We start from the raw sequence: 26,718 nt of genomic DNA, 5'->3' as shown, positions 1-26,718 counted from the left end.
CAATCAAACTCACTTTACATCGTTAGTTTCTAGTTTATTCTATGTTGTAGTTTCATAACGATGTAGCAAAACAAAATAAATTTGCAAAAATTTTCATTACTAAATTTGTTTAGTAAGAACCGTAACATGGACTTCATTGTGTATCAGCAACAAGGTTTTCGTAGTTATACAATTCAATAGTATTAGAATACTTAGCAAAATTAGAAAATAAGCAAAATATTAGACATGTTTCAGCAAATAAGTAGTTCCCACCATGGATGCTGCTCTCCACTGTATGCTGCATATATTGCGAAAGTATTTCCTCGGTGCAGTGCATGCATTAAGGATCTTTAAAACCAACGCAGCACAATTTTCCTTAACGAATTCACGGACCGCGATCATAAAAGCCCCGGCTGCTTAGCTGGCTCGGGCATGATAAGATGGAAAATTCCAGCATTATAAAATCAGACGCGCTGTCCGTACACCGATGCACCTCAGCGTCCCTCAACAGAAAGCAAACGAACTCGCCAAGGCATCGAAAACACAGAAATGCCTTTCCCCCTCGGTTTACCGACCACAAACCAATCATCAAATCAGTTCGATTTAAGCCGTTCTCTACCTTCGCTTCGAGCTTTTTCCGCTTTTGCGCCCTTATCTTCCGCCTCTTCAGCGGGGCATCCTAGTAATTTTTCCAATTAAGGCTTCCTCTTGGCGTTTGAGGAAAACTCCTTGTGCAATTTCTTTTCCAACCACTTTCCCGTTCTCGTGAAGAAGGATGCGTTTTCTTTGAAACATCATATCTAAAAGGCTTTATCGCAACTCCGTGCACTTTGCAACGGTTGCTTTCCTTTTTCTTGGCCCACCAGCCCTCAGGCAAACTGTACGGCCCTTAGGTTTCCCCCTTCGACCCCTCTCACACAGGTATTTCAATTACCTTGCAATGAATAATAAATGCCTCTCACACCGGGTGACGCGGTCTTTGGCGTTTTTATTGCACCAACGATTTCAGTACCTTCCCTTCCCAGGGCCCGCCATAAAAGCTTGTCCATGAAACGGCTGTACGTATTATCGGTTTCGGTTGCGAGCTACCCATCAAGGCATGGGCTCAAAAATTGCTCTATTTGTCGGCTGTCGTCAACACCGGATGTCTGCTTGCGTACGGGACGGACAGTTGCGGTCCGATGCACGAGCACGGAATACGGAATAGCTTCAATCGGGCGACGTGCTGTATCGAACCATGCGTCCTGAGCTTCTGATTTTTTCCGGCCGAGAGCGTTTTTTCTGTAGTGTAATTTTCTCCTTTTCCTTACGCACAAGCCAGTTTCCGGGAGCTTCCACCGTCGTTCTCTTCGACAAGCACACAATACGCAAAAAAGGAAAGGTCTGTGGTCCCGTGACAGTTTTCCCTTCGGAAAATGTTGTGTGAACATTTTCCATCTCGTTGTTGTTTTTTCTCTTTTTTTGTTGTATTGGTTTCATTTTCGATTCGTCCGTCTGTCGGTGCCATTTCTTTCCGATCGAACAGTATATGCAAATGAGGGCGTACGACAGTTCGGTGACGACGTTTGCGAAAAGTAAGTCGGATGTGTATATTGTGCTTTTTCTTCGTTTTATACCGTTTTATCTCCGTGACTTTTTTTGTTGTTGTCGCTTTTCCGAGTTGGTTTTTCCTTCTTCCCCGGCTGTTTTATGCGATCCTTTTGACCTATGGACATATTTGCACATCCCATGTAGCGTTGGGAGAGCAGCCATCTGTTGGGGAAGGAAACACGGTTCGAAGGAGAAACAATGTGGGAATTTATTGTGGCGTCAGTACAATCGAAGATGGTACGCGACGTCTGCCGGCAAGTGGTAGAATATCTTCGTTGGGCGCACACGCCATTAGTCATAGGTCAGGACAGCAGGATCCAGGGAGGGCGAGTTCGTACACATCCTTTCCGGGTGTTTATCATTTGTGCAGAGGTTTAATGAGATTAGAGCGAGCATCACTCGGAAAGTGCCATTTGTAAGTGCCCCCGGGAGTGAAAATGCAAATGGCTTCCGACACCCTCGGCGACGACTTGCCTACGCGTGGCGCAATCCAACATTACCAGCGGACGGACGGTGAAATTCAATTTGTGCCCGCCGCTAGCTTTAACCAACAACACAAACCCAACGTCGATCCAGGGCTTATCCCGATGGAAACTGGCAACGGGTCTGAGTTCGTCCTTTCTTTCATGGCGGAATCAGATAGAGAAAGTCATCTGTCAACGGAACGGCACCATTCTTCCATCCTTCCATGGATTGGACAATGTTTCAATTTAAAGACAAACAACCATCTTTCACTCGGTGCGTTGGCTTGGTAACACTTTTACGTCGCTGAATCCTCGCGTGCCCTCTGCTGGTCCTATGTTAATTATATCTTTCGAGGGAAGTGTATTTGCAGCTTTCGTGGAAGGGCTTGGATCCAGCCCGGTGAAGAACAGGAACAAACCGTAACCTAATTTATACCGCTTCATTAAGAAAGTTACTCATTAATGCACAGAGTGCCCACATTTTCTGCTGCGGCTGGACGAGCATAAACCCAACGTTCCTATGGAAGAACCGCTAAAACGAATCACAAGTATCCAATGTGTCGTTGCCCTGGCTGAGGTTTTCCCCACCGCCTGACAAGGACAACATAAACCCACTCACAAATGCTGCTGAAAATGCCACACTCCATGCACCACCACAAGCAGCTGCCAGGGTCCTCTTGCAGCGAACAGAGAAATAAAGTGTGCCACAAACAAACAAACCATGACCACGAGCCTTCACCACAGGCTGTCGATGGCGCCGTTACTTCGTGGTTGCCATCTTTGACGTTCGCGTCACCGTGCAACGCAGTGGCACCATACCAATTCACGACCGCCGGTCTCGATGTGCAATTATGTAATGCGATGTTCGGAATTTCTTTGCCCTCTCGGTGGCGATAGCAAGAGTTCTCCAACAGAATTTCCGTTAGAGTGTGTGTTGATATCTTCAATGATTCTTTACAACCGAAACTTAAACTTACTTTTGAAGACTGTGACAACCCCTATCCATGAACTATTGTTCTACTATAAAGGATCCTACTTGCTTTGGGAACTTTCGGAAACAAAATGCCATCTGCTAGTGGCTTAAACTTTCCCCTAGACTTTATGGAACGATGTAACAGGAATGCAAAGTTTCGTTGGTGTTGTGTCACTTTAGTGGTTTGTTAAATTGTACTATAAAATGCTGAACGAAAGTAAAAAGGATTTACTCGATTCCAGAAACTCAAATGGTTCCTGCGTGTTCATAGCACATTTCAATGGCTGGGCTGTTTCTAGAAAAAATTCTATCATTTCACCTCACTAAGCTTCATTTCCCGGAAGGACACGAACCATTAGTGCTCACAACGGGGTGTTCCTGTTTTGGCCCCAATCGGTGGGCGGTAATTTGTCAGGTTCCCGTGATTGCTTATTTTCCTACGAATCACTGCCACCCGTTTTTCTGCAGCAACAGCAGGAGAACCAGGGGCAGCAGGGGCAGGTTCGAACATCGTTTTCATCGATTGGCGCGCCGGAGAAAATCCTTTCTAAATCGCCGGAAAACTCCCATTCTCCCGGGTACCCGCAGCTAATAGGGAGTGTTGCCGTTTCTGCCGGATCTGCTGAGTGCGGTGGAGTGCAGAAGAAGAATGATAAAACCCATGTTTATGTGCTGTGTGCGTGTGCCTATAAAGAAGGAACAAGGCGGACCGGGTAATGATGGAGAATTATGGATACTAAGAAGCGACAGCACAATTGCCAAAAATGACAACAGCTAAAAAATATGTCCTGCGAAGGGTAAGATCGGGGGCCGGAGAGGAAAGTCACTTCCAATACATGGGGAACTAACGCTACCACCGTCCTCGATCGATCGACGTTGGATCGAATAGTAGGACGACAAAAATCCATCGAAATCGCACCCTGCAATCTGCCATCTCACCGAAACAGGATCCTGCTCGTTAAGGTGTTTTATTTCACGACATCGTCAATGAGCTCCGTAGCGGCTCTAGCGGGTGATGCCTGCGGTTTCAGCAGAACCTATAGAGCAACTGGTCACTGGCCTTACAGCTGACTTGTGGGTTTGTTTCAGTTTACTGTCCTGTTTCTCATCAGCACCGTCGTTAGCGGAATATCGATTTGGTCCCGTTTCCCGTTGCACGAAATGCGCGATTCCGAGTTAGCTGATGCTTTCAGGACATACCGAAAGGTTATAAAACACATCGGGGAATGGGGAAGAATGGCACCGGTTAAGGGAAATGGTGTCTATATACACATACTGTAGAAATGAAATTATTTAATCACACAAATTTTAAAAGGAGAAACGCCACCATCTTATTCCAATGGAAAATGAATTGAAATACCAGCTACGCCTGCAGAAAACAGTAGAAATGTAGATGAATTTTAACAACCCCGCACAAGCTGTCGATACGCCGAGCAGGAGGATGACCGTCGTCCCAAAAATGTAGGGCTCCTGATAAACGACCAGCCGCCGCGGCGCACGACGACGAGCTGCCGATGTGAGAAAAATCGTTACGGACGCGTGACGTAGGGTAAATGTATACTAAGGGACCACGGCGAAATCCGTACCGAACAGCAATTTCGGGAATATTCACTCACTTTCCAGCCACATTATTCGCCGCGTCGTTAGCCCTGCCCTTCCTACCAACTTTTCCTCTGATCCGTCCCTTCGACCAACAGCCCACCATCAGTCCACCACTTGCCCTTCTTTTTCTCCTCCGCACGCCGCACGCGCTCTTGAGTTCGGGTTGTGCTCGGCTCCATTCAAAAAAGTACACCCGGGTGTTGTTGGCATTGTCCCGGCTGTCTATGGCTGGTCGCAAAAACAACTGCCGGTGGGATGAGCGCTTCAGAAATCGGATATCGTGTGTTGCTAAATCTGGAGTGGAGCCGTCTGTGGAGCAGCAATACAGGACGGGAGACACGTGGTATGATTCCGAGGGGGGGATGGTTCGCGTAACGCTTCGGAACTCGCGCGCCACGATTGTGCGTGGAGGCACTCACAGCGCCACTCGCAACGTACGGCGGTCGGTACGCGTACTAGGAAGCGAGAATGTATGCCGGAGGCAGAAAAGAACATTCAACCTTCGTCCTTTTTAGAGCATGTAGTAAAGATGTTTCATTGGGGGTTGTGCTTTTTTCTTCGCTCGTCGCCAGAATTCCTAGTCCTCGTAGGACGCACGAATGAATGCTTGCCCTTGTTTCGCTTTTTTGGACTCGTCTCGGACCGCTCGGTGCGCTGCACCCATCGTGCAGATCATACATACGTCTGACCGACCGAGCTGGCTCGTAGCGCCTGGTGAGGAAGAACAAAATTTCATTGATTTTCTATTTTGGAAACCCCTTTTTTCCTTCGTCACTACAAAAATAGTGAGAACAAATTCCTCAGGAGACTCGGTCGCACCAATGTATGCCAACCGGGTCGGACGACGCGGCGTCGGAGTTTGGTTTACCCCCACAGAGGAATGTCCTATGATGTAAGCGTCGCCGAGATTAAAGCAATCGATGGTACAAGCCCGTCCCGAAGATAATTAGTATCGTGGCCGAGATTCTCCAGCGGACGTTCGTCGGAACGTGCGATTTTACGAGGATATTTTTCACCGGACCGCTACTTACTTGCGTCACGCGCACGGTTCACAAGACAAGTAAAACCCGTTCACTTGGTCGAATAATTTGGGTATATTTTTTATCTGTGTGAGCACTCTCTGGTTATTTTTGCAATGTCCGGTATCCCAAGGTCTCCGGAAGTGGCATACGGAAGACGCATTTGGTTATGAACACCGTTGAAGCTTGATATTAGCACAGATGTGTGGCTTTGCCTTCTCTAAAGCTCCGATTGATGTACAAATTTAGAATCGATCATTGCTGCTCGAATTCCATGCGATATTAATAGATTTGAGCACGAACTGTGACGTACAGAGAAAAGTTCACCTATGTGGTGCCTGGCGAATTAGGGCTCGTTATCGGATTAGGTAGTGTTTTACCGTTACTGTAACTTATCTACATGCTTTGCATCATTTTTCCAATAGCCTCCCATACATGCACACACACATACACCCACACGCACACGGTCACATGCACACACACATACAAACACATCCGCTCACACTCACGGAAAAGACTAATTCACACAGCGTGGATGGTATTTCGCCAGCACGTTCCCTTGTACCACCATAACCACTAGCTTGCCTACCTTTGGCCGCGTAGGGCTCCACGAGAATTTAATGTTGCTTTCTACTCCTTAGCACGGACGCAGTTTTATTGTGCCCTTTCTCACCCACAAATGCACACATACACACACGCCTTCACGTACATACAACGCACCACCCGCACACTCACTTGGCAGGCTCCACTGTATTGTGTGTCCCCCGTCGTATGGTGACACCGGGCCCGGGCACGAGCTTTAGCGCGAGTCACAAACGCTGCTGGACTACTGAACGCCGACGGTTCGTTGGCGATAGGCCCTACCAAGCGAGAGCCCGACGACGGGATTCTTTACCGTGGTTGGGCTCGTGGTCGGTCGCAGTTCATCCGAGCTCCCCATAAATGGCACCTGTAACGCCTATAACGCTTTCCACCGGACCGTCTGTAGCCGCCGTTTACCAGCTTTTCCCAAAAACACGTGAGTGCTGCTCGGAGCTCGTAGGAGTGGAGCCTTCGGGATTTTCTACGCACGCACCGGCGCAGTAGCCACCAGCTTGTATTCTACGCTGAGGAGTACGACGCGGCCCAAAGGTTAATCAAAAGAAAACTCGTGTTCCTATATAGGTTGGTAGGTAGTTCTGTCACATGTTACTCCACTGCAGATAGCGAACTGGACTAGGCCAGAGCTGGCAGCGTGTTCTACACGCCGGATGTTCGAGAGGTTAAGTGGTGCGTTGACAACTTTACACGTCGGGCAGTGGGATCTGGCTTGCTAATCCCTCACAACAGTTCTCAAAGCACGAAGCTGTCGACCGACATCCGAGGGGACTCCACTCTCCACTTTCACCGGCTCGAGTAGATGGTAAGCTGTAGACCACACTTCTAGCTGGTTATTTATTTACTTACTTTCCCTGTTTAGCTCGTCCCCAGTTCCCAGAGTTCCATTTTGTAATGGAAAGTTCCGGTTACAAGATCCTTCGAATACTGGTCCTGCACCTGTTGCCTCGGCGAAAAGCGACTGTAAGGATTACGTTTTTCACGTATTCGTAGCAATTTCTGTTCAAACTCGTGCAAAAAAAAGGATCTAAAAAGATGAAACACTTTTCTGTGAGGTACTGAAATATAGAAGGTAACTGGTTCAAGGCATCCATGTATCAAAATTAGAATGTATCTGGATGGAATTGTTTCGCATCCCCTTCCCACCGGCCATCTCCCTACGCCTGAGTGCGAAATTATATCAGAACCGCAAACATCACCTTTTCCCAGCGAGCAAATTGATTGCCTCCGACCGGAAGTTATTCTTTCCACAGTTTTACAAGGGAATTCCAAAAGTATAAAGCGAACGAAACGCAACCAAGTTGCGGTTAGAGGGTGACCGAGTGGAAAGCGTGCACCACGGAGAGTGTCATGATGCAACGACACGATGCACCAATTCCAGGGGTTCATTAATGGAATTGGAGAAACAAATTATTCGTTTCTGTCTTCGGTCTTGACCGGATACTCACATCCCATATAGCGCACCATACAGCCACATAAACATACGCCACGGGGAGCTGGACACTGCTGAGAGGGAAACGCAGCACGATCCAAACAGCAGGGTGGCCGCATACATGATTGAAAGTTATCGTTTAAACGCTACGAAAGGTGGTGCGCTGAAACAGAGGGAAGACTGAGCCACCCGCCGGTGGGAGATTTTTCTTTCGAAAGGAATTTTGCTCAACTCTACCAGCATAAGGACTAATTTGGCAAATTGGTTTCCTTCGAAGAAGTTTGCACGATATGTGCGAGAAACAATTTGTGCAATGCTTTTATCAAGTTGAAATCTTTTTAATGCAAGATCCATTGAGAATATTTTCAGGAGCCTACACCCGGGGTAATAACTGACAAACTGCATATATTATATTTTTATTTTTATAATAATAATATATATATTTTTTTAATTGTAAATCATCTACATCATAATTAGGGAATATATGCCACGCAAAAAACTAATTCAGTTTTATTGACAACGATTCAGAATCCAGTAGAACATGGATTTAACGTATTAGTGTTGATCCAATGCTGATTTTTTATATTTTTCCTTTCATAAGGCAAAGCAATTGCATACATTTTGTCTAATGCAAATGAGAAAACAAAGTTTAATACAAGAAAACGTTGAATTGGGGTCATGCTAGAATGCTTTCGAGTTAAATTTGCTATTCATTCTTACGCCAAAAGATGCGTACAAATGTAATAAACTGCAACCTTTTTAGTAGATCAGATTTAATGTCTTAAATGTAATCGTTGTAATACTTTCAAAATAAGTAGTCCAATTCACCTCTCTAAAGTATTAGGCGTTCAGCAATTCTGAAAGAAAAATAGAAATGAAAAGTGGCAAAATTGACCATTATTTCAGTTTTGAAGTATTTTAAAGTTGGAAATTTCAAAAGGGGAGCTCGTTTTTATTTGAAACCATAAATTACTCTGTATTAAAAATTCTCTGAGTAAAGATAAGTAGAAACTGTAATAAATCAAAATTAAAGAAATGAAACCTTGTATGTCAACCGATGGGTGAACAAAAAAAAAGACCAGACCAACTATCCTACAGGACCGGATGATTGGAAAACGACCAGAAAAAAATAAAATAAAAATTCAACGATCGATCAAAACGTCTTTCATGTGATCAAAACAACACTGTGGTCGCGTGTAATACAATTTCACGAATCTTTAAAACTAACTCGTATTATCTATTTCACTCTTTGATTATTGAAGTCAGATTTTTAAACTCTAAATCTAGCCTTAATAAGTGACAAACAATGATTGATCAGAAGTGAACCCTTCCGAAGAAGGGTTGTACCCATTCGGCGACGGATTGATTGGAAGGGATTGTAAAACGGCAGATGATTAACTGGGAATTTTACAAATTGAAAAAGGAACATTGAATTAAGCGGTAGCATTACGGGACTGTAATACATTGCGCCGGAATAAAAAATATGAAAGCTTAAGAATGGCGATCTTCCAATCGATCTTCTGAACTGATTAATTCCAGCGCAACCTTGTGTCAACAGCTTCAACACCCGGTGGTAGGGTTAGGATTTTTGGAGAGGGCAAACCTCTGTCACGTCCTGATATCGATAGCTCAAAGTAAAAAGTGGCACGACGGATCGTTTGAGCCCCGTGTATGCTTTCATAAGAATCGAGGGCGGATTCCGTCGGATCGGAATCTTTCTTTATAAGATTCGATTGTTTTCCTTTGACCTTTGCACGCGGATTCTGCGAATCGGTGCGTAGTGGTTTGCGCTTCGGGACAACTGGTAGCATCGATGGTTCAATTTTCTCGCAGCACCATTCTCGGAACAAAACACATCCAACAAACGCCCGCTGACAGCGCACTTACGGGCTGCCGGCTACACTTACGATGATGATGATGATGTTCCGACGCCTTTGTTGCGACCTAGGGCGGAGCACCTTTTCGCACCTACTTCTGCTGGGAGGACCACTTTAGCTCGATATCCTTTAGCCTACGCAGGCTCTTTACCCGTTGTTGTGGTGCCGCATTGTGTCCTTCTGCCGCTCGGCGGCAAACTGTCATCATGCGTCGAAGGGCGAACATAAATAGATTGGTGCTGCAAGCGAAATTTCTCATTTTCTGCCATACCTCGGCCCTGTCACCTTTGTCATTTGCCGACCCGGTGCCGGCAGTTTTCGTTTGTTGTTTTTCGGTGGCGTTTTGTCTTCGTCACTCGCCGTACAAAGACCCGTCATTCTGGTGCATCGAAACAATAAGTGCCTAAAACTGCACCAACCCGATCCATTCAATGTTCGAAGAACAACTCGCTCAAAGGCAGGGAAGGGACCGAGAGGCTGCGGAAATGACTTTTCTCTTAAAGTTATAGCTTTCGGCCCGAATGGGACGTGGCGGTGCTACTTCATCCAGGCACAACACAAGCCTTCGGCTCCGGGAGCCCGCGCGGGTGTGTGAAATCGAACTGGGTCAATGTCGGAGGTGTTGCCTTTATCCTGACGCTGTTTGTTTGCTGCATGCCCATTAGCCAAAGTTGACAACGAAAGCTCGGGTCCGGTTTCGGCTTTGATGTGGTTCCCGCTTACACGGCACTTAAAGTCATGCAGGGCAATTGTGTGTTGTTTTTTTAAAGATTTAACAAGAGGTAAAGATCTACTATTAAGGATATTTCGAATGGCTTCTGGTATTACCAAAAATCAATTATTGTTTCACAGTTTCTCACACTTCTTTACAAGAATTGCTTAATTTGTATATGTTATAAACAACCAAATATTATTCTTAACACTTAATTAAACTACTAAATGATAAAAGATACTCATTGTATAAGTGTAACGGAACACTTTCTTGTAGTAATGAACCCGTGCATAAAAAAGTTCTCAAGCGGTTGAGGATACTCAACGGATAAATGAATTAGGATTTTCCATTCCATGAATCTCTCGGTTTGTTCGCTCGTATGGCGTCGTCTATGGCCTAGGCCCAACCGATGCTGTTGACTGTGCCTGACTACATTAACTGCTTAACGCTGTTGTGCGGCATCGCGCGTGCTTTTGGCGAGGCGATAATCTTGTTTTTGATTCATTGGTTTCCACCTTTTTTCCATCGAATCTAACACGAACCTCGACACATCCATTGAAGCCACCAAGCGAGTGTGAGCGATTACATTGTATCTTGCCTCGTTGGTGTTTGCTCCGATTGTGTTTCAAGTGATTGCTGAATGTTTACTTTCGGCCATGGAAGCGTGTTGTAAATCAAACATGAATTTGAAAAATCATGTTATGCTTAGCTGTGTACACTTTGCATCGAATCTTGCTATTTGCTTGCAAATAAGTGTATCTGTGTATAATTTTAGGTAAAAGTTCATTTAAGCACTCGAAGGAATATTATTTAAGTATATAAAATTGATTAGTAAAGTAGTGTTTGCAGAATTAGAATTTTGGATACTACTTTATTAATTTCAGATTAATTATAGTAGTTGTTGATGGCTGATTTATTTTGCAAATTGAACCTCTTTATGTTATGCGATCGTTTGGTTACCTTTATGACACCTGTATTAATTCGAGAGGAATTTCTAGTTTATTATGAAACGTAGGTTTTTAGCAGTTATATATTGTCTACCTCGTGAAAATTATTCATAGAAAATAATTCCTTATTTCCTAGCACTCCGCATTCTGATGCATCATATTTTGTTCATATTTTTATTCAAAAAATCGTAGAAATCTTTTTTTATGTACATTTCGCTAATTTATTTTATATTGTTAACAAATTTTTGTTGTTTTTGCTAGTAGCAAACGACTATTTTAATTTAAGCATTTCTAAGAAACCGCTTATCTTGAGATTTTCGAAGTATGATATTTTAGTCGTGTCTGTTCATTCGATGAACCTCAGCTTTCGATACCTTTTGATGAAGTTCATGGTTGTATAAGTTTTTCGTTTTATTCTATTGTACAATTATTTTTCTGATAAATGTATCAGCTATAAGCACCTATAGAAGTTTTACAACATATTTGCATCTCAAAACATGATTGATACGAATTTCATTTTATCAAGCTATAGTTCATATATCATAAATGCATTCACCATCGTTTGCACACTCTAAAAATTATCTCTGTCCTCCTATCACACTTTTGCTAAGTATCATTTTGATAGTCTCCGTTAGTCGACGACATTTCTGCGCTCGTTACACAATGCATTTTGAAGAGGATCCTTTTCTCGGCTTGCATTTTTCTCCGGCGTGATGAAAGTAAACGCTCAAAGGTAAGTGTCAGGATTTATTCTTTGGACCAGACAGCCTGACGCGGTAAATGTTTCCTTCTCCCTCCTTCCCGCAACATTAAAATTGTCTTTATGTTTGACTTACTCTGTCCCGTCACTGAGTTCACTGTGGTTTCTTTTCTTTCATAACTAACCTCACCCAAGACAATGATCATTCTCGTCCTGGCTGCATTTATCTTTCCCCTCGTGTATCATTCCTGTCCCAGTTGAAGCCAATTGTGTCCTTATTTTTCACGGCTTCGCCATTCCACTCCAGATGCTTTGTCCTTCCACTTTGACGTGTCTTTACGCACTTTTGTCCCAAAAGGCAGGATCGCGCTCGTCTTCGGCTCGACGACACCAAATTGATCGGTCCGTTTTGGTTGGATTTTCATCGTTCATTACATTTATTATCCCTAAATGATACCCAAAGGAACCATGCGGTAAAATCGAGAACGGTCGGTCTCGTTGCAGCAAACGAGATAGGGATATTGGACGAAGCTAAAGAAGGATACGGCGTTTCTCAAATTCGTCTTATACCTTTTCTGCAACGCACACTCTTTGTAGTGCAATATATTTTCTTGCATCGCGTTGGTTGCTCGTTCTACGACATTTCGGGAAAATTTGTTGAGTGTTTGTTCCGCCAGAACACGCATGCCGACATTTGTTTTCCGACATCCGTGCACACCACAGGCCGACAATGATTGCGAAGGAATTGAGTTGTGTCCAGCATTCGTCACGGAACGTCCACGTTTGGATCGTCCTCCGGGATGCCGTGCCAGGACGTGTTTAATAAGACTGAACCGAAGCTAATCAGCTTCGGAACCCGAGTGGTTGGATAGGTGAGTTAATTAACATGACATTGCCACCCGATAATCCTACTAACTTCTATGATCCTTGACCGACTTTTTTTTAGACCCTGCCATCCTTCTAAACACCGGAACGGAGCTCAGAATTCATCCATTGCGAGGCCATCCCATTCATTCATTACTCGGACTGCCGTCGGGAGGACCACCGCCGTAAAGATTGGCACCTAATCTGGGTCGCTTTTTCACGGACTTGCGGCTCGAGGACGCACGTCGGGCGGTCGGAAAGTGCATTGAGTTTGGAATTTAGACGTCAAAACCATTTCACACTTCCCTACCGTCTGCAGAACACGGTTTGCTCGGTGGCCGATGAAATGAAGCGGAATAGGATTAACCATTTTGCAAGCAAACAAAAACCCCTTAATCCGATGGTCAAAGCGGTGGCCCAGAGAATGGCAGAAGAAATCCTTGTGCAAAAATAAACCAACACCCAAAATTGCCCTCATCCACTGCTCGACTTCTGCTGACTTGCCTGTATTTACCGGTATAAACACCCGTGCCATGTTTTGGCGAGTGCTTCGTTTCGGTTCAATTGGAAAAGTTTTGAAAGCATTTATGCTAATATTTGTTTCAATTTGTCCACACTCGTGCCGTCCTGTCGGGTGGTGTGGCAGAGCAGGGTCGTATGAAAAGTTTTTCGGAAAGTACGGTTGTATGGGTGTTCAAGTGCAACAAAGCGCATCCTGACGAGATCAATTACTGTGCTGAGCCAAAGTGCTGATTTAGGTTGACTTGTTTTCCGATGGATTTTATGTATAGCACATTTAGACACAGAATCGGTTGAATTGATTTTGGTTTTCGCAGTTGCAAACCTAATTTTAATGCTTTTTACGTAGACTATCTTAGCTTTGCCATTCATATACTGAAAGCGTTCAGATTTTCTCCCACATATCCATAGTAGATAATACACTTGTAATAGAGCAATATACTCACAAGATCGACATCTACCTTTACACCTTTGTGACTTCATGACAAGTCATATCGAACTAATGTTGCTAACTATTTATTTTACTTCTCGTATAACAAATAGGAGCAGAAATTGGTCAGACATTTTTTTTATATTCAAAATGTGTTATTGTGTAAGTTTTATCGCCTGTTTCTTTATTGAAAATGGCAAGCAGTTTTCAGTGACAGACTTGAATCGAATTTCGAATCGAAAATCGAATTGAATAATCAGTTTTAATGAATACTGTAATATACGTGACCACCATCTCGGGATGCTTTTCAACCTTCTCGCAAATGAAATAAAATTTTATTTTATTCACCTTTCGTTCCTTTTCATTACATTGTCTCATGGAAAAGCAACCAAAACTAAAAAAATACCTCGCTTGACTAAATTGTATGGATTTGCTTTCGTTTAAATTCATAATAACAGTCGATTATCTTATTCTTCGTTTATTTATTTTTTACACATTCATTATCAACAAAATATGATTCAACACCATTTGTAAGACAATTTTAAACCCTATAAATAACTATATAGGCAAGCAAAAGAGTATAAATACCAAATCCTATGCACTCTGCACAAATTCTTAAGAGCTACCGTAGTCAAAGTGCTCAATTTTTGTTCGGCCATTTTGAAACCACAAATAGCTAACAGAGCCACCATTATTGTTACGCTCCCTCTATCACCCCTCAAGGCGAGCAATCGAATGGTTTGAACGAGGGGTGCCTTTCAAGATCATATCCCTTGTTCTGAAGAAGAACAAACACTTCTACCACAGACAAACATCCAGCATGCAACACAAAAAAAACTCAATTGGTCATCAAATGATGCTCGCGGTTTCTACCCCGACTGGGGGAAGCACAGCAACATTTTGGATGGGACAAGCTGCTAGCGCCAAGAAAAGATCAAGAGTCGTTGCTGAACGAGAGGATATCTAGTAAAGTGAGTTAGCTGTGGCTCAGAACGGGAAGGGCACAATGCTGCTACTTCATAGTTGACCACCGGCTTGTGGAATCCATTAAGAGAATCGAGGATCAAACGTTGGGGTTGCAGGACACCCGGTTCAGTCGAACGCAGGCACCCGCCGTATAGCTGTTACTGTTTGATGCGACCACGGACCTTTTATCTGCCCGGGTGAAACGATTAATTCTTGAACATCAACGGATGGCAACTGTAGCAGAAGCTTAAAGTAACCGTCGCTTACAAACCCCGCGGACGCGGCAAACCACCGGGATAAGGGATCGAGGATCATCTGGAGGTGGCCACGGGCCGCCGAAGAGCCCATCCGCCCGTTGACAAAGTGTGACACATTATTTATGGCGTTCTTTGGAGGTGCCTTTGTTTGCGTTTCACGATTCTTCAGTATTTTCGGAACCAGGGCACGAAATATTGAGCCGCGGGGAAGCGATGTAAAGGAAAAGCTGGAAAAAACAATGACACATTAAAACACGCTTGCCTCGTGCTCTCTTCAGATAGCGTCGATCATACATAAGCGGCACAAATCAAAAGGAAAGGTGCTGACTTAAGGCGGATCGAGCAAGCGTGCCTTTTGGGCAGACGGTACATAGTACTGTGGGCTCATAAGAAGGTTTATAAGAGTCTAGAAAAAAATCCCAAATTGAAATTTGTATCCTTTCAACCTTTCAGGACACGTTTACTCGTTCATATTTTGCTAACCAAAGTTAGTCAAAGAAAACCCATTTTCATAAACTTACTGTAACTGTTTCTATAACCTGGGTCGTACTTCAAATTTTTCTACTAAAAACTGAAGACTGTAAATTAAAACCTGAGTATGTGACAATTCAAAACAATGAACAATGAAGACAATGAATGAGATGTTTTAAGTAATATAGTTAATCACACGCAATTTGAAAAATAAAAAAGCAGATTATATATTGATATAGTTACATGTTAACTTAATTGGAGGATCAAATGCTTAATCTAATATGGTTAGTACTTCTTAAAACTGTAAGAATTAAATTTGCCCTTTACCTGGATTGAATTTCATGTTGTCATCAACATTACCTTGAACACAGATAATTGATAAAAATAAACTGATCTTCGGAGAAAGATTCATCATAATATTGAATACAGGTAATTGATAAAATTTTGATTTGATTTGATTTGATAAAAATAAATTGTACTTCGGAGAAAGCTTCACCGCAATATATAAAAAAATTACGCTGTTTTTGTGATGATGAAAGATGTATGGTATGTTAATGTCAATTAGTAAATTAATGGTATGTTAATGTCAATTAGAGAACAAGTTATTGCTACTGTTAGTACTCAGCATTGAAAAAGAAGGAAATAGTTTGAAATGTTCCATAGGTTCGAAGTTTTAGTTAGCGTAATCAATCGTTTCTGCTTGCTGCAAGCATGTCATGGTTGCACCATTTTCCCCGTTTATGGTCCATCCTCCGCTATCGATCATTCGATTCCCATTTGAGGGAAGTGTCCGCTTTTATGCACAACGTCAGCGTGAACGATAAACTCATCGAGGGTTGTGTGGAATGTAAGGCCCGTCGGACGCAATTCGAATCTGAACTGTAGTATTTTTTTTACCTAAGTTGTACAAAAAAATAAGCCATCCAAAATGGACAGAAAATATCTGGATTTCGTCCTGATTTTTTTTTCGAAAAATGCGATCCTTTTTCAAAAAGGAAAAAAAGTTTTTCGCGTCGCCAGCCAAATCAGTGACACTTTTTTTTTCTTTCTCTTCATCAAATGCAATTCCATGAAAGAGCCAACAAAGGAAATCTTGGGTTCGTGGCTTGGGATTGTGCAATAAAAACCACTAATAAATTTCGAATAGGCAGCCGGCCGCGTGCTCGTGATCGTGAAGTATTGATCATTGTGTCCCGGAGGCAACAAAAGGAAACATATCTTGCCAGAACATAAAAGGCAACTGCACCGAGAGTTGGAGAGGATTCCAGTTCTTCGAGCAACGATCCGTCAAAATTAGCGCGAAATGTCTGCTGCGAAACCCTGGAGACGATGGTTGCGGCGTTGTCGAAAATGCGCGTACGCGTGTCTATTTTTGACGGTAGGGAAAATTGATCGATCACATGCGGTGGGACACGACTTGTAGGATAAAAATAATTCCATTCCTTTGTGTCCGTCTAATTCAACTACATTGAGCTGGCCTCCTTCCATCCTTGATATCTGGCCCTTCTCATGGTAGGCAGGAAGATTCACGCAACGAGACCTCCCGAATAGAAAAGTAATAGTTTCCCCAAGATTGCACATATTTGGATTGGGGAGGCAGTGACCCTCGTGGCCGCTATGGAACCATTCTCGAACCCCTTAGTTTGGAAGGATACGGTTGAAATGATTACGCCAATAGGCTAAGTACGCTTGGAGGGTAGCATTTCGTCTGTTGCTCTTGAGGTTTGACGCGTTGGGTACTGGACGTGTGCCTGTAAGAACGAGATGACAAACGCATAAAATGTATCGAATTGAGAGGAGGTGAAAAAATAACTGGGAGGAGGCTATGTTCGGATAACCTAAAAAGAATCCTCGAATGCCCTCGCTCGCCTTTTCGAGCCCTTGGTGGTGATGGAAAATCGAAAAGGCCTCTTTGCGCACCCCTCTGTTTGGGAAAGGACCGTTTCGTAGCTGCCAGACGTCCTGGCAGGCCCAATCGATGTCCTCCTCGCCATCCCGAAATCCTCGCAGACAGACTGTCTGTGTATTCCCGATCCCACCACCGGGATCGGATCGAATGAGTGACTGAGACAGAAAAGGGAAAACCCACGGATCAAGGGGTTTGGATCCTATCTCGCTTGCACTTGGGATCGTCCTTTCGCCATGGTGATGGGATTTTCTGTTAAATTTGTCAGTACCTCTGCAAGGACATCTCAGTCAGCACACGGCTTTTCAAGTGTTAACATCTCACCCGACATTTCCTCGGTGGTTGAAGAAAATTCCGTGTTTACCTTCGAAGTGCGTAAAAAATGTCGGCCAAAACGATTGCGCCACCGCAAACCTACTCGCGTTTGTTTCGTCCTTGGGACGGTAAGGAGGGAAAGTCGGCAGGAACTGCGTCGGAAGGGCGAGAGGAAGTGAACGCCGTCGGTAAATTCCGTCCAGTTTCACGAGATGAAACGGAATCGGACTCATGTTGCGTCAGTGATAGTGAAAGTGAGCATACGGTTAAGTCGGAACCATCCACGGATTATCATACAAGCCCAGTGAAATTGAACGCGAGCTTCGATCTAGGGCCACCGACACCAACCTCGGTCAACCCGTCCATGATGCACTACCCGTCGGCGGATGTAGCCGCATACTACCAGTATTGCTATCAGCAACATCAGCAGCAACTGGCCGAACATCCACTGCCTGGCCATATCCACGGCCTGCCGGATACTCCATCAGTTCTAGGTCCGTTTGGAGGACACACTGTTCCAGCAACGATCGATCCTTCGCTTGCCTTCACGTACGATCAGATGGAACAGGAGTACCTGCGAGTTCTAAGCGAAGACGCCAAGGCGAAACTGCTGGCTAGTCGCAAGCAGCGACCCAAGAAGTTCAAGTGTCCCCACTGCGATGTGGCATTCTCCAATAACGGCCAACTGAAAGGACATGTTCGCATCCATACCGGTAGGTTTCTTTGACTTCGATATCTCTTATAGAGAACCGCTTAGCGGATAAGCTTCTTCTTTGGCCTTTCGTAACTAACGGTCCATGTTATGTTCTCCACCATTTCGTCCTACAGGAGAACGTCCTTTCAAGTGCGACGACTCGAGCTGCGGTAAAACCTTCACCCGCAATGAGGAACTGACGCGGCATAAGCGCATACACACCGGTATCCGACCGTACGGGTGCCAGACGTGCGGCAAAAAGTTTGGCCGTCGGGACCATCTAAAAAAGCACACCAAAACCCACATGCCCCAGGAACGGTACACTTACGGGTTGGTACCGGCCTCCGCGGCAGCCGCAGCCGCCGCCGCCATGTTAATGCCAATGTATGCAACGCATGTCTTTGGTTACTAAAACAAACGTCTAGTTTCGACGCTAGAGGAACTGAGCCACCTCGAAGTCCGGGCGTTCAAAGGCCACCCAGTGATCGTTTTGTAAGGTCGTTATCAAGCGTGATATAGTGATAGATGCAAGACCTAGTAACGAGAGTGCCAAGGTGTTAGTTAAGAGCATATAAGACTACATCGGATAAAACAAAGATTCTATTTTGACAGCGAGTTTAGAGAACTTTTTATAAGGATGTACACAAGCGAATAACGCACTGTTTATAAAGCGTTCTAATAAAACAAATGATTTATACGAAAATTCTTCATCCTTTTCTGAATTTGGAATAGTTCTAGTTGATGACCTGTAGAATTGTATTATAGCAATTGTGTTTTAGTTTTATTAAAGGATTCTTACAAGTTAATTGCCTTATATTCTTCTTCTTCTTGGCGTAACGATCGTGTTTTGGTCATGCCTGCACGTTAAGGGCTTACGAGACTTTTTAGCTATGTGTACGTGCATAGTCAGGCCTCTCGTACAGGGGATGATCTGGTCTCGGATGGGATTCGAGCCCACGCCGTCGAGGTGATGAGCCCCGGCACTCATGGGCCGATTTTCTAACCGGCGCTACCACTCGGCTGTCGCGGACCCCCTTAACACTTAAAGTGATAGTTTACGGATTTGAAAAATCTTCAAAAATAGTGAAGTTATAGCGTTTTTAAAAAAAGGGGTCGCATTCAGGCAAGATTTCTAAAAAGCATTCGGGCAAGATTCATAAGCAATGTATTCTAGTGTTAAATATGTAGAAACAGATGTTTCTATCATCTATTCCTACATCTTTTGATTCCATAAAATGTGATCGGAATGAAAAACGTATAAATTTTTCTTAAAAGACTTTTTAACATATTTCAAATTTTTATTAATGGTTTGTTGTATCTGATTCAAAAACTTCAATGGTCACAAAACAAGTTCAACGAACATAATAAGAAAAAAAAACGGTACAGAATTTTTTAAAGATTAGTTTATACGGATGCATATTTGTTGTGTGTTTAGTATGTATGTGCAATTAATGTGTATTGTTTTTTCGTATATTAGAAAATTATTCATCATAAACAGCTTTATTTTTTTTTTGGAGTTTTAGTCTAATCTTTGACATTGTTGAATGACACATTTTTTTGTTGTGCTCTTTTCTACATTTTTTCTTCTATGTTTTCTCTTGTCGTTAAATTCTTGTTAAAATAATATTCCACTACTGGACACAAAATGCTCCAGCTCCGATATGATAGTAATAAGGAAAAACCATATAAACGTCTTGACTTTCGGGTTGCGGCTTGGGTATTGCTCAGCATGGTAGAACCATTTATTATATTGTATGGTCCCGTGCCTTTACAATTGGTCACTGCTACTGGAAAAAATAAAATACGCAAATATCACAAGGCTAGCGTAAAATTGGCGAATCCAATCTTGATGACTTGTTTAAGTTATTTTCCTTCATTCCATTCTGCTAGTTCTCGCCTCCCTGTAGGATTCCATCGGAGACAGCTACCAATTAGCCAACAAGCTTTTCACAGATGAAAACTCAATTTCTCTTTGGCACGCAAAAATGTTTTTAAATGTATACACGTCTCTGTTGTCTAAGGAATGTTGCAATTCTTTGAAATTTATGATCTCACCGACCGTACTTCGGAGGCATTTCGAATTGGGGAAGGATACCTGCCTAACCGTGACCAAATGTCGTAAAATAATCATCACTTCACCATCGACTCCTACGCTTTTCCAGTAGAACCCAACGCACTGCCCTTTGTTTTCAGGCCAGGGAAATTACTCAGGCGAAGGGTGGACGAGTGTCAGGCCTGGGGAAGGTTAGTCAATCATAAGCCAAAAAGCGCTCTCCGCAGGACAATTGCTGGGTCGAAGTCGTATCGGGAACCGTAACCGGAGTCGACATAAAAGAAACGGATCTTGCACGCCTTTTTATTATCACTCTGAATCCTATTATTCCATTTACCTGTCGTTTTACTTCACTCGAAGCTGGGAAAAAGGAGTCTGAGGTGAAGCAAAAATAAAATAAGTGAGAAAAGGACGAAAAGGACCAGCCAGCCGTTGCTAGGAAAGAAGAGCTAGGACAAATTAGCTATGGACGGCAGTGAACTGACAAAACTTTAACCAGGTTTCCCATCGCGACCGGGAAAGTCAGTTGCTCGAAACTCAGGTCCTCGAGAGCGCACTGTCCTTCACCCTGCCACACCCGATGTCTTTACCAACCCTCGTCCATCCTTCCGCTCATATGCTCCTGTCACCAGACTAATCTGCTCGACTCCCGTAAACGTTCGCTTTTATTTATGACCATTAATTCTGTTACTTATGACACCCTGAGCCCTCGACCCGGCGAGGATCCACACCGTAGGACTATTTGTACTTTGAGTGGAGTAAAAAGGTGTTGGGCAGTGAAATAAAAAAGAAAAGCAGCACCCAGCGAGGTGTCTAAGAAAACACCCACCGGTCAGGAAAGGTTAGCGGACGAACGGTGAATGATTGCCTAGGTAATGGGTAGGAGAACTTAGGCACAAACCGCCGAGAAGATTGGGAAGAAGCGGTGGTCAGAGAGAAGGAAAGGGGCATAAAAAAGGGCTCCTAAAGGGGAATTCATCTTGTTCCAAGGGCCAGTGGTGACCACCAGTCTGTCCGAAATTGTGAATGAATGGAACGTACAGAAGAAGAAAAAAAAACGGAGAAAGAGAGCATAATAGGTCAAGCCCAAGGCACCAGTCTAGGACACTTGCAGGGGCTCCAGAAACGCGATGAATGGGCAAAGGGACTTGAACCGACCCAGACAGTCTGTCATCGTGATGTAGATAGAGCTGACCGGGTGGGCAACGGATGGACGAACGGATCTTTCAAAGGTGATACACCTTCATCCACCACAGAGCACAGGCCGTGCGAATGTCGGCCCACATTCTTCCACGAGCACCGATTAGGACGAGTGTCGGTGTGACTTCCCGCACCGATTATCGTTCCAATCAGCTCATGGCCTTATGAATGGAAAAGCGAATAAATCAGACATTGCTGGAATGGTGGGAATATGGACCAGGTAATTCTACACTCCTTGCGCACGACATTTTTGGAGACAGTTCCCTTGGCCTTTCTTTCTTTCCTTTTTTTATCTTGGTTAACTGAATTCGATTGACAAAATTGGGCAATCGATTGGGTTTGCGGTTTCATTCATTCCAGGGATATTGCACATCACCAGAGCCAAAAATAGAGCCTGGGAATTTTTTTAAACCTTTCTTGTTTCTAATTCCTCTGAAGGACGGTTTGATGCTTTCTACGGTGCTCTATTTTGTTGCGAAGTGGCCAACGCGTGGAATCAGGTGTCGGGCTGATTTATTGGATTAGTGTGTACAGTGGTTCCACCGTTGGTAAGCGTTCCTTCTTGAACACGCAATCGGACCATGAGAACTTACATGCTTGATTGGAACAATCCAAGACAAAGACAAATCGAATACTACCTGTTTGAGGATTTTTTAGGTACTGAACAAGTTTATTTTGTTATTTGAAATCCTACATTTTTTTAAACGGTAATCTTTTCTCATATAATTTAATCTATAAACAATTAAAATAAATAGTTTATTCTTAGAATAAGTTACTGTGTTTTTTGGGTTAGCAAATAGAATGGATTACGTTTTTAGTAACCCTATAAATATAGAATTCTTAGAAGAGCAATGTCATTCAAAAATAAGCTCGTTTAACAAAAAAAAACTAAAAAAATCACGCAAATGAAAAGTTAAAGTTTAAATTTTGACTTATCCTTTATCAAAACAAACTTAAGTTACATTATTTCTCATTCAGAGCAACTTTTTCCTGTCCATTTTTTTCCTCGAAATTGGAAATTATTAGTAAGAAAAAAAAACAATGCAAGTTATATTATTATGCAAAAGACGAAAAATCGATAAATGATGTGGCTAACAAGAGCATAACTCCAATTTTGTTTTCATTTGATACACTATCAAATGCTTCAGTAACACGGTAACAGTAACTACACGGCACATTCTCATTCTGTTATCTTTACCTTGTTTTTTCACAATATTTTTAACACAAGAAACAGTAAGCGAGTGAGTAAGAGATTTCCATGAAGTAACTATGTAATCTCGACAGGGAATTATGGCATGTTTCATCTAAATCGACTCAGACAAACCAAATAACGTAATATCAAAACATAATCAAAAAGATGTAATTAAAATGTATAATTGTTAGTCCTAAGTATTTAGTACTTACAATCTTTTGTATTGATAATTTTTTTGAATTAAAATTACACGACATTGCCTTTTTTTTAGAGTACTACTGTATTTTAAATGCATGGAAATTCGTTTTTCAATTAATAAAATCCAAACGAAATTGTTATATTTTGTCAACCTCACTAAGTAAGTAAGAGAAAGTAAAAAGATTTTCTTTTTCCATTCCTTGGTAAAATAAGGGTCAACCGCTAAATCGTCTGTTAACTGCAACCGGTCGGAACGGCTTACACATCCTCCCCCTTTAACAGCATACAGGGAGGCCATAACGAGGCTCGATCTCGATTGTTCCATTGCTTTAAGAGCTCTTTTTCCGAGGGGTTAGGGTTTCAATTTAGTAGCCGTTTTAAAATGCCTCCGTAAGATCACCCTTCCTGTGTTGATGTCGCACGAAACTTCTCCATGCCCTGCCCTGGCTGTGAGCATCATGATGAAGCATTTTGCATCCAAACCAAACCCCCAAGAAGCACCCAGGGCTAACTGAAGGTTTTCCACCAGTCGGGAAAGCGTGGCCCTATTTTGCGAACAGTGAACGCCAACTACCGACCAATAATTTCAAACAGTATTCGAGGATAGAATCCCCTTGGTGTGGGTTAACCATCCAAAGCCAAGAAATTCTTCCTAAACCTGGCAGAAGATAGTCGGTTGCTTCGAAGGGTAATTTCTTCACGGCATATCGGATGCTGCGATTGTCGCTCGGTAAAATGTGCGCCTCTTCAGGCGGGAATAGGGCATGCATGCACGCACGCCATTTTTCAACTTTTCCCCCTTCGGGCGCGCAAAGGATCAGAGCTGTCACGCAACGACGCTACACCGCAAACATCCTCGGTCTTGTTCCCGGGCCCTTCGAGCCACGGAAAAGCGTTCCCCTTATCGGTCAACCATTATTCTTTTATTCTTTTCTGCTTTAGCAACTGACATCCCCGGCCATTACGCTCGATTCGCTCGCTCGAAAAGACGGGTCAAGTATTGGATTCGATCAAATAAATAATAAGCAAATGTGCGACATGCACTCATGTCCCTTTCCTGCTTAGGGGGGAACACTACTTGAGGCGGCTGTGGTTTGGTGGTGCGGTTTGTCATCACCTTCCCATCCTTCGCTCCGAAAGCCCTACAAAAATGGCAGTTGCACTTTATTCGCCTGCTCGGAAACTATCACACGCTCAAAGGGGCTGGCTGGTGGTTCTCGGGGGAAGTCCCACCAAATGGCGCGAGTGGAAACCCCTCGGGCACAATGGGACGAGTGTCGTCAAACTGGGTTGTCGGAGGGCGAGTAGAGTTTTCCTCCTCACGGTCGAGTCACGCGTGGAAAAAAGCGTGGAAAGGCAAACAAATGGTTATGGAGGTTTATCCAGAGGGTTCGCCGTAATGTGCATATTCAATTGTGACGGCAAGCGGGGCGCCCAGTAACGATATGATAAATTGCGTTTGTTGAATTTTCTAATCGTGTTATCCGATGTGGGATTTTTTTCTTTCTTTTTGCATGCCCTTTATACGCAAACCGCGCCTATCGCGAACCCCGGGGTTCCCTCGGCAATGATGATCTCAAAGAGTCGCCATTGTGAAAAAATACGTACCGGTGACAGAAAATATCACGCTGTACTGGAATATTTAGCACCCCGAAGCACATTCTACGGCAGAACACAACACAAAAGACGATACATTATTTTGTAAATTGAATTAGATACGTGAATGATAATTTTGCTGTTGCTCGTAGACATATATAAAAACTAGAATCGATAGTATACTGTAAGTTAAGTATGGATTGTTACAAGAAAGATAACATTTAATTTTTGTGTTTGTTTCAAGCCATCATAAAAATAATTTCGACTGGTAGCAGATCGATTTGGCCATCGTACCTCAACAAACCCCTAGTCATTTATAAAAGCATAAGATTTCATTATTATAAAATATCTTGGTGAAAAATTCCAGAAGAGTTTTCTAAAAATGTTAAGTAAAGGATCTTGTAATAACAAACTTTCACGAATAATTGAAAAATTGGTCAACGAAAATTATATCATGCCCGTTAATTTGCATAAAATCTTTAAATAACCAACGATATAAGAAAAAGTCTCTATAATAATAGCAACTGAAATTTTGTTAACCACTTCAATAGAAACACTTAGATGCAAAAACAATTTTGGACATACTTTTGTATGCTTTGTGAGGAACCTTTTTCTCGAGCACAACAGCAAACCAGAAACACGTGCTATCTGACTGCCTTTATCCAAGAATCAAGCCTTTTATCTTGTTTCTCACATTCTCCCGCCAACGAATGCTATTACAGTATGCTTTTTCGAAGCATCCAGCTGGCGTTAACGTGGTCTTGCTTTAACAATGTATAAGATTCGCGGGTGGTAAAGGTGGGGTATTTTTTAGGTTATGTTTGGATTAACGACCACAGGACATATTGCTTGTGCAAAGAACTGACCGATAGAAAGCAAACCGCATTGATAATCGAATACACGTTTGTCCAACACGTAGGTGTTACGTTGCGAGTCAAGAGCAAAGGAAAGGCACACTGGACGGGAATCAGGGTCATTGTGACGCTGTCATTTTGAGATGGGGTACTCTTTTTACATGCACCTCTTACGCCAAATGATGCAATTAACAGACCAAAGTTTCCGTAGAGCGATGCCATCGTTGAAATTGGTTAATTTCATCAGAATTAACGATTTACTCCAATGGCGAAAGGTGTTCGATTTGGAGAAGAAAGGACAAGGCTCAAATATTTCTTATTGTTTGCTGCAAACCGTTGAATATCGTCAACCACCCAAGCGGCGATCGGCAAGAATAACCCAATTGAAACGATCGATTCAAGCAGATAAGAATATTTTTCGAAACAGTTGAAACACGATCGATCTTTCATTCCCTCTGGTTTGGGAATTGCAGAACCTTTTGCTTTAGGATGCTACAGGTCTAATCTAAAGACACGTGTTTTTTGAGTGGTACATGTTCCTTTACAGAACATGGGTTAATTCGAAAGATGTATCCAAGAGAAAGCCGTGGAATAATTCGAAAGGAAGAAATTATGGTATAGCACTGTTTTGATGAGGAGATAGAAATAACAGATTAAGAAGACGAAATCTACTCTTAAAATAAGACAAACGCAATCCGAGAATAACAGCAAGCAGAAAATGCCATAATTCTTCATGATACGAGGATCGACAGACCTTTCTTCACACTTTCACCCTCGTCGAGGTTTTCGGGCATTTTGCACTCGATTCAAGAGTAAAAGGATGACACTTTTTCTCCGGATCACCTTTTAGACCACACCATCTCGGCGGAGGCACCGAATGGGCAAAGTGTCAAAATAGACAAGCGATACCGGAATTGTTTCCTTTACAATGACTCAATGTTCGACGGCATGAACGATCGGTTCAGATTCCCAACCTCCCACGGCGTATATTTTTCTTAAACCCGGCCCGAGAGATGAGTGAAGCAGGCAACAATACTAGACGGCATGGCACCATGGAGGTTTAATTGCTTCCTCAGGAAACTGCAACGAGGTCTGATGAATTAATTATCGTAGATCTTCCAAATTGCCTACATACACATAAACATACACATAGCCAGCACATACCAGGCACGACGAGAGTGCAGGAAAATGCAGTTGTAATTGCCTTTCTCTCGCCCTAAGTGATTAGCGCTTTCAAGACGTCAAAAAGCCCACCCTTGATCGGAAGTCATAAAAACAACAATATCATCCGGATACCTGGCCGACAGGAAG

At 43.1% G+C, this 26,718-nt stretch overlaps 1 protein-coding gene across 1 annotated transcript; it reads left to right on the top strand.

Moving 5' to 3' along the window:
* Positions 1 to 17,687: 17,687 nt before the first annotated feature.
* LOC131288328 (early growth response factor homolog 1) lies at positions 17,688 to 18,726 on the top strand. Its single transcript, XM_058317452.1, has 2 exons — positions 17,688 to 18,333; positions 18,449 to 18,726. The coding sequence occupies exons 1-2, from the start codon at positions 17,688 to 17,690 to the stop codon at positions 18,724 to 18,726; spliced, it is 924 nt and encodes a 307-aa protein (XP_058173435.1).
* The last annotated feature ends 7,992 nt before the right edge of the window (positions 18,727 to 26,718 follow it).

Source organism: Anopheles ziemanni, chromosome 3, assembly GCF_943734765.1.
Source record: "Anopheles ziemanni chromosome 3, idAnoZiCoDA_A2_x.2, whole genome shotgun sequence".
Classification (NCBI taxonomy): domain Eukaryota; kingdom Metazoa; phylum Arthropoda; class Insecta; order Diptera; family Culicidae; genus Anopheles; species Anopheles ziemanni.
The sequence above is the reverse complement of the archived record's forward strand: the minus strand, read 5'-3'. Positions and strand labels throughout refer to the sequence as shown.

Excerpts from the sequence above, each read along its gene's own strand:
- LOC131288328 (XM_058317452.1), top strand. The coding sequence starts at position 17,688 with ATGTCGGCCAAAACGATTGCGCCACCGCAAACCTACTCGCGTTTGTTT. Across the intron at positions 18,334-18,448 it reads ACATGTTCGCATCCATACCG|GAGAACGTCCTTTCAAGTGC; the intron begins GTAGGTTTCTTT and ends TTCGTCCTACAG.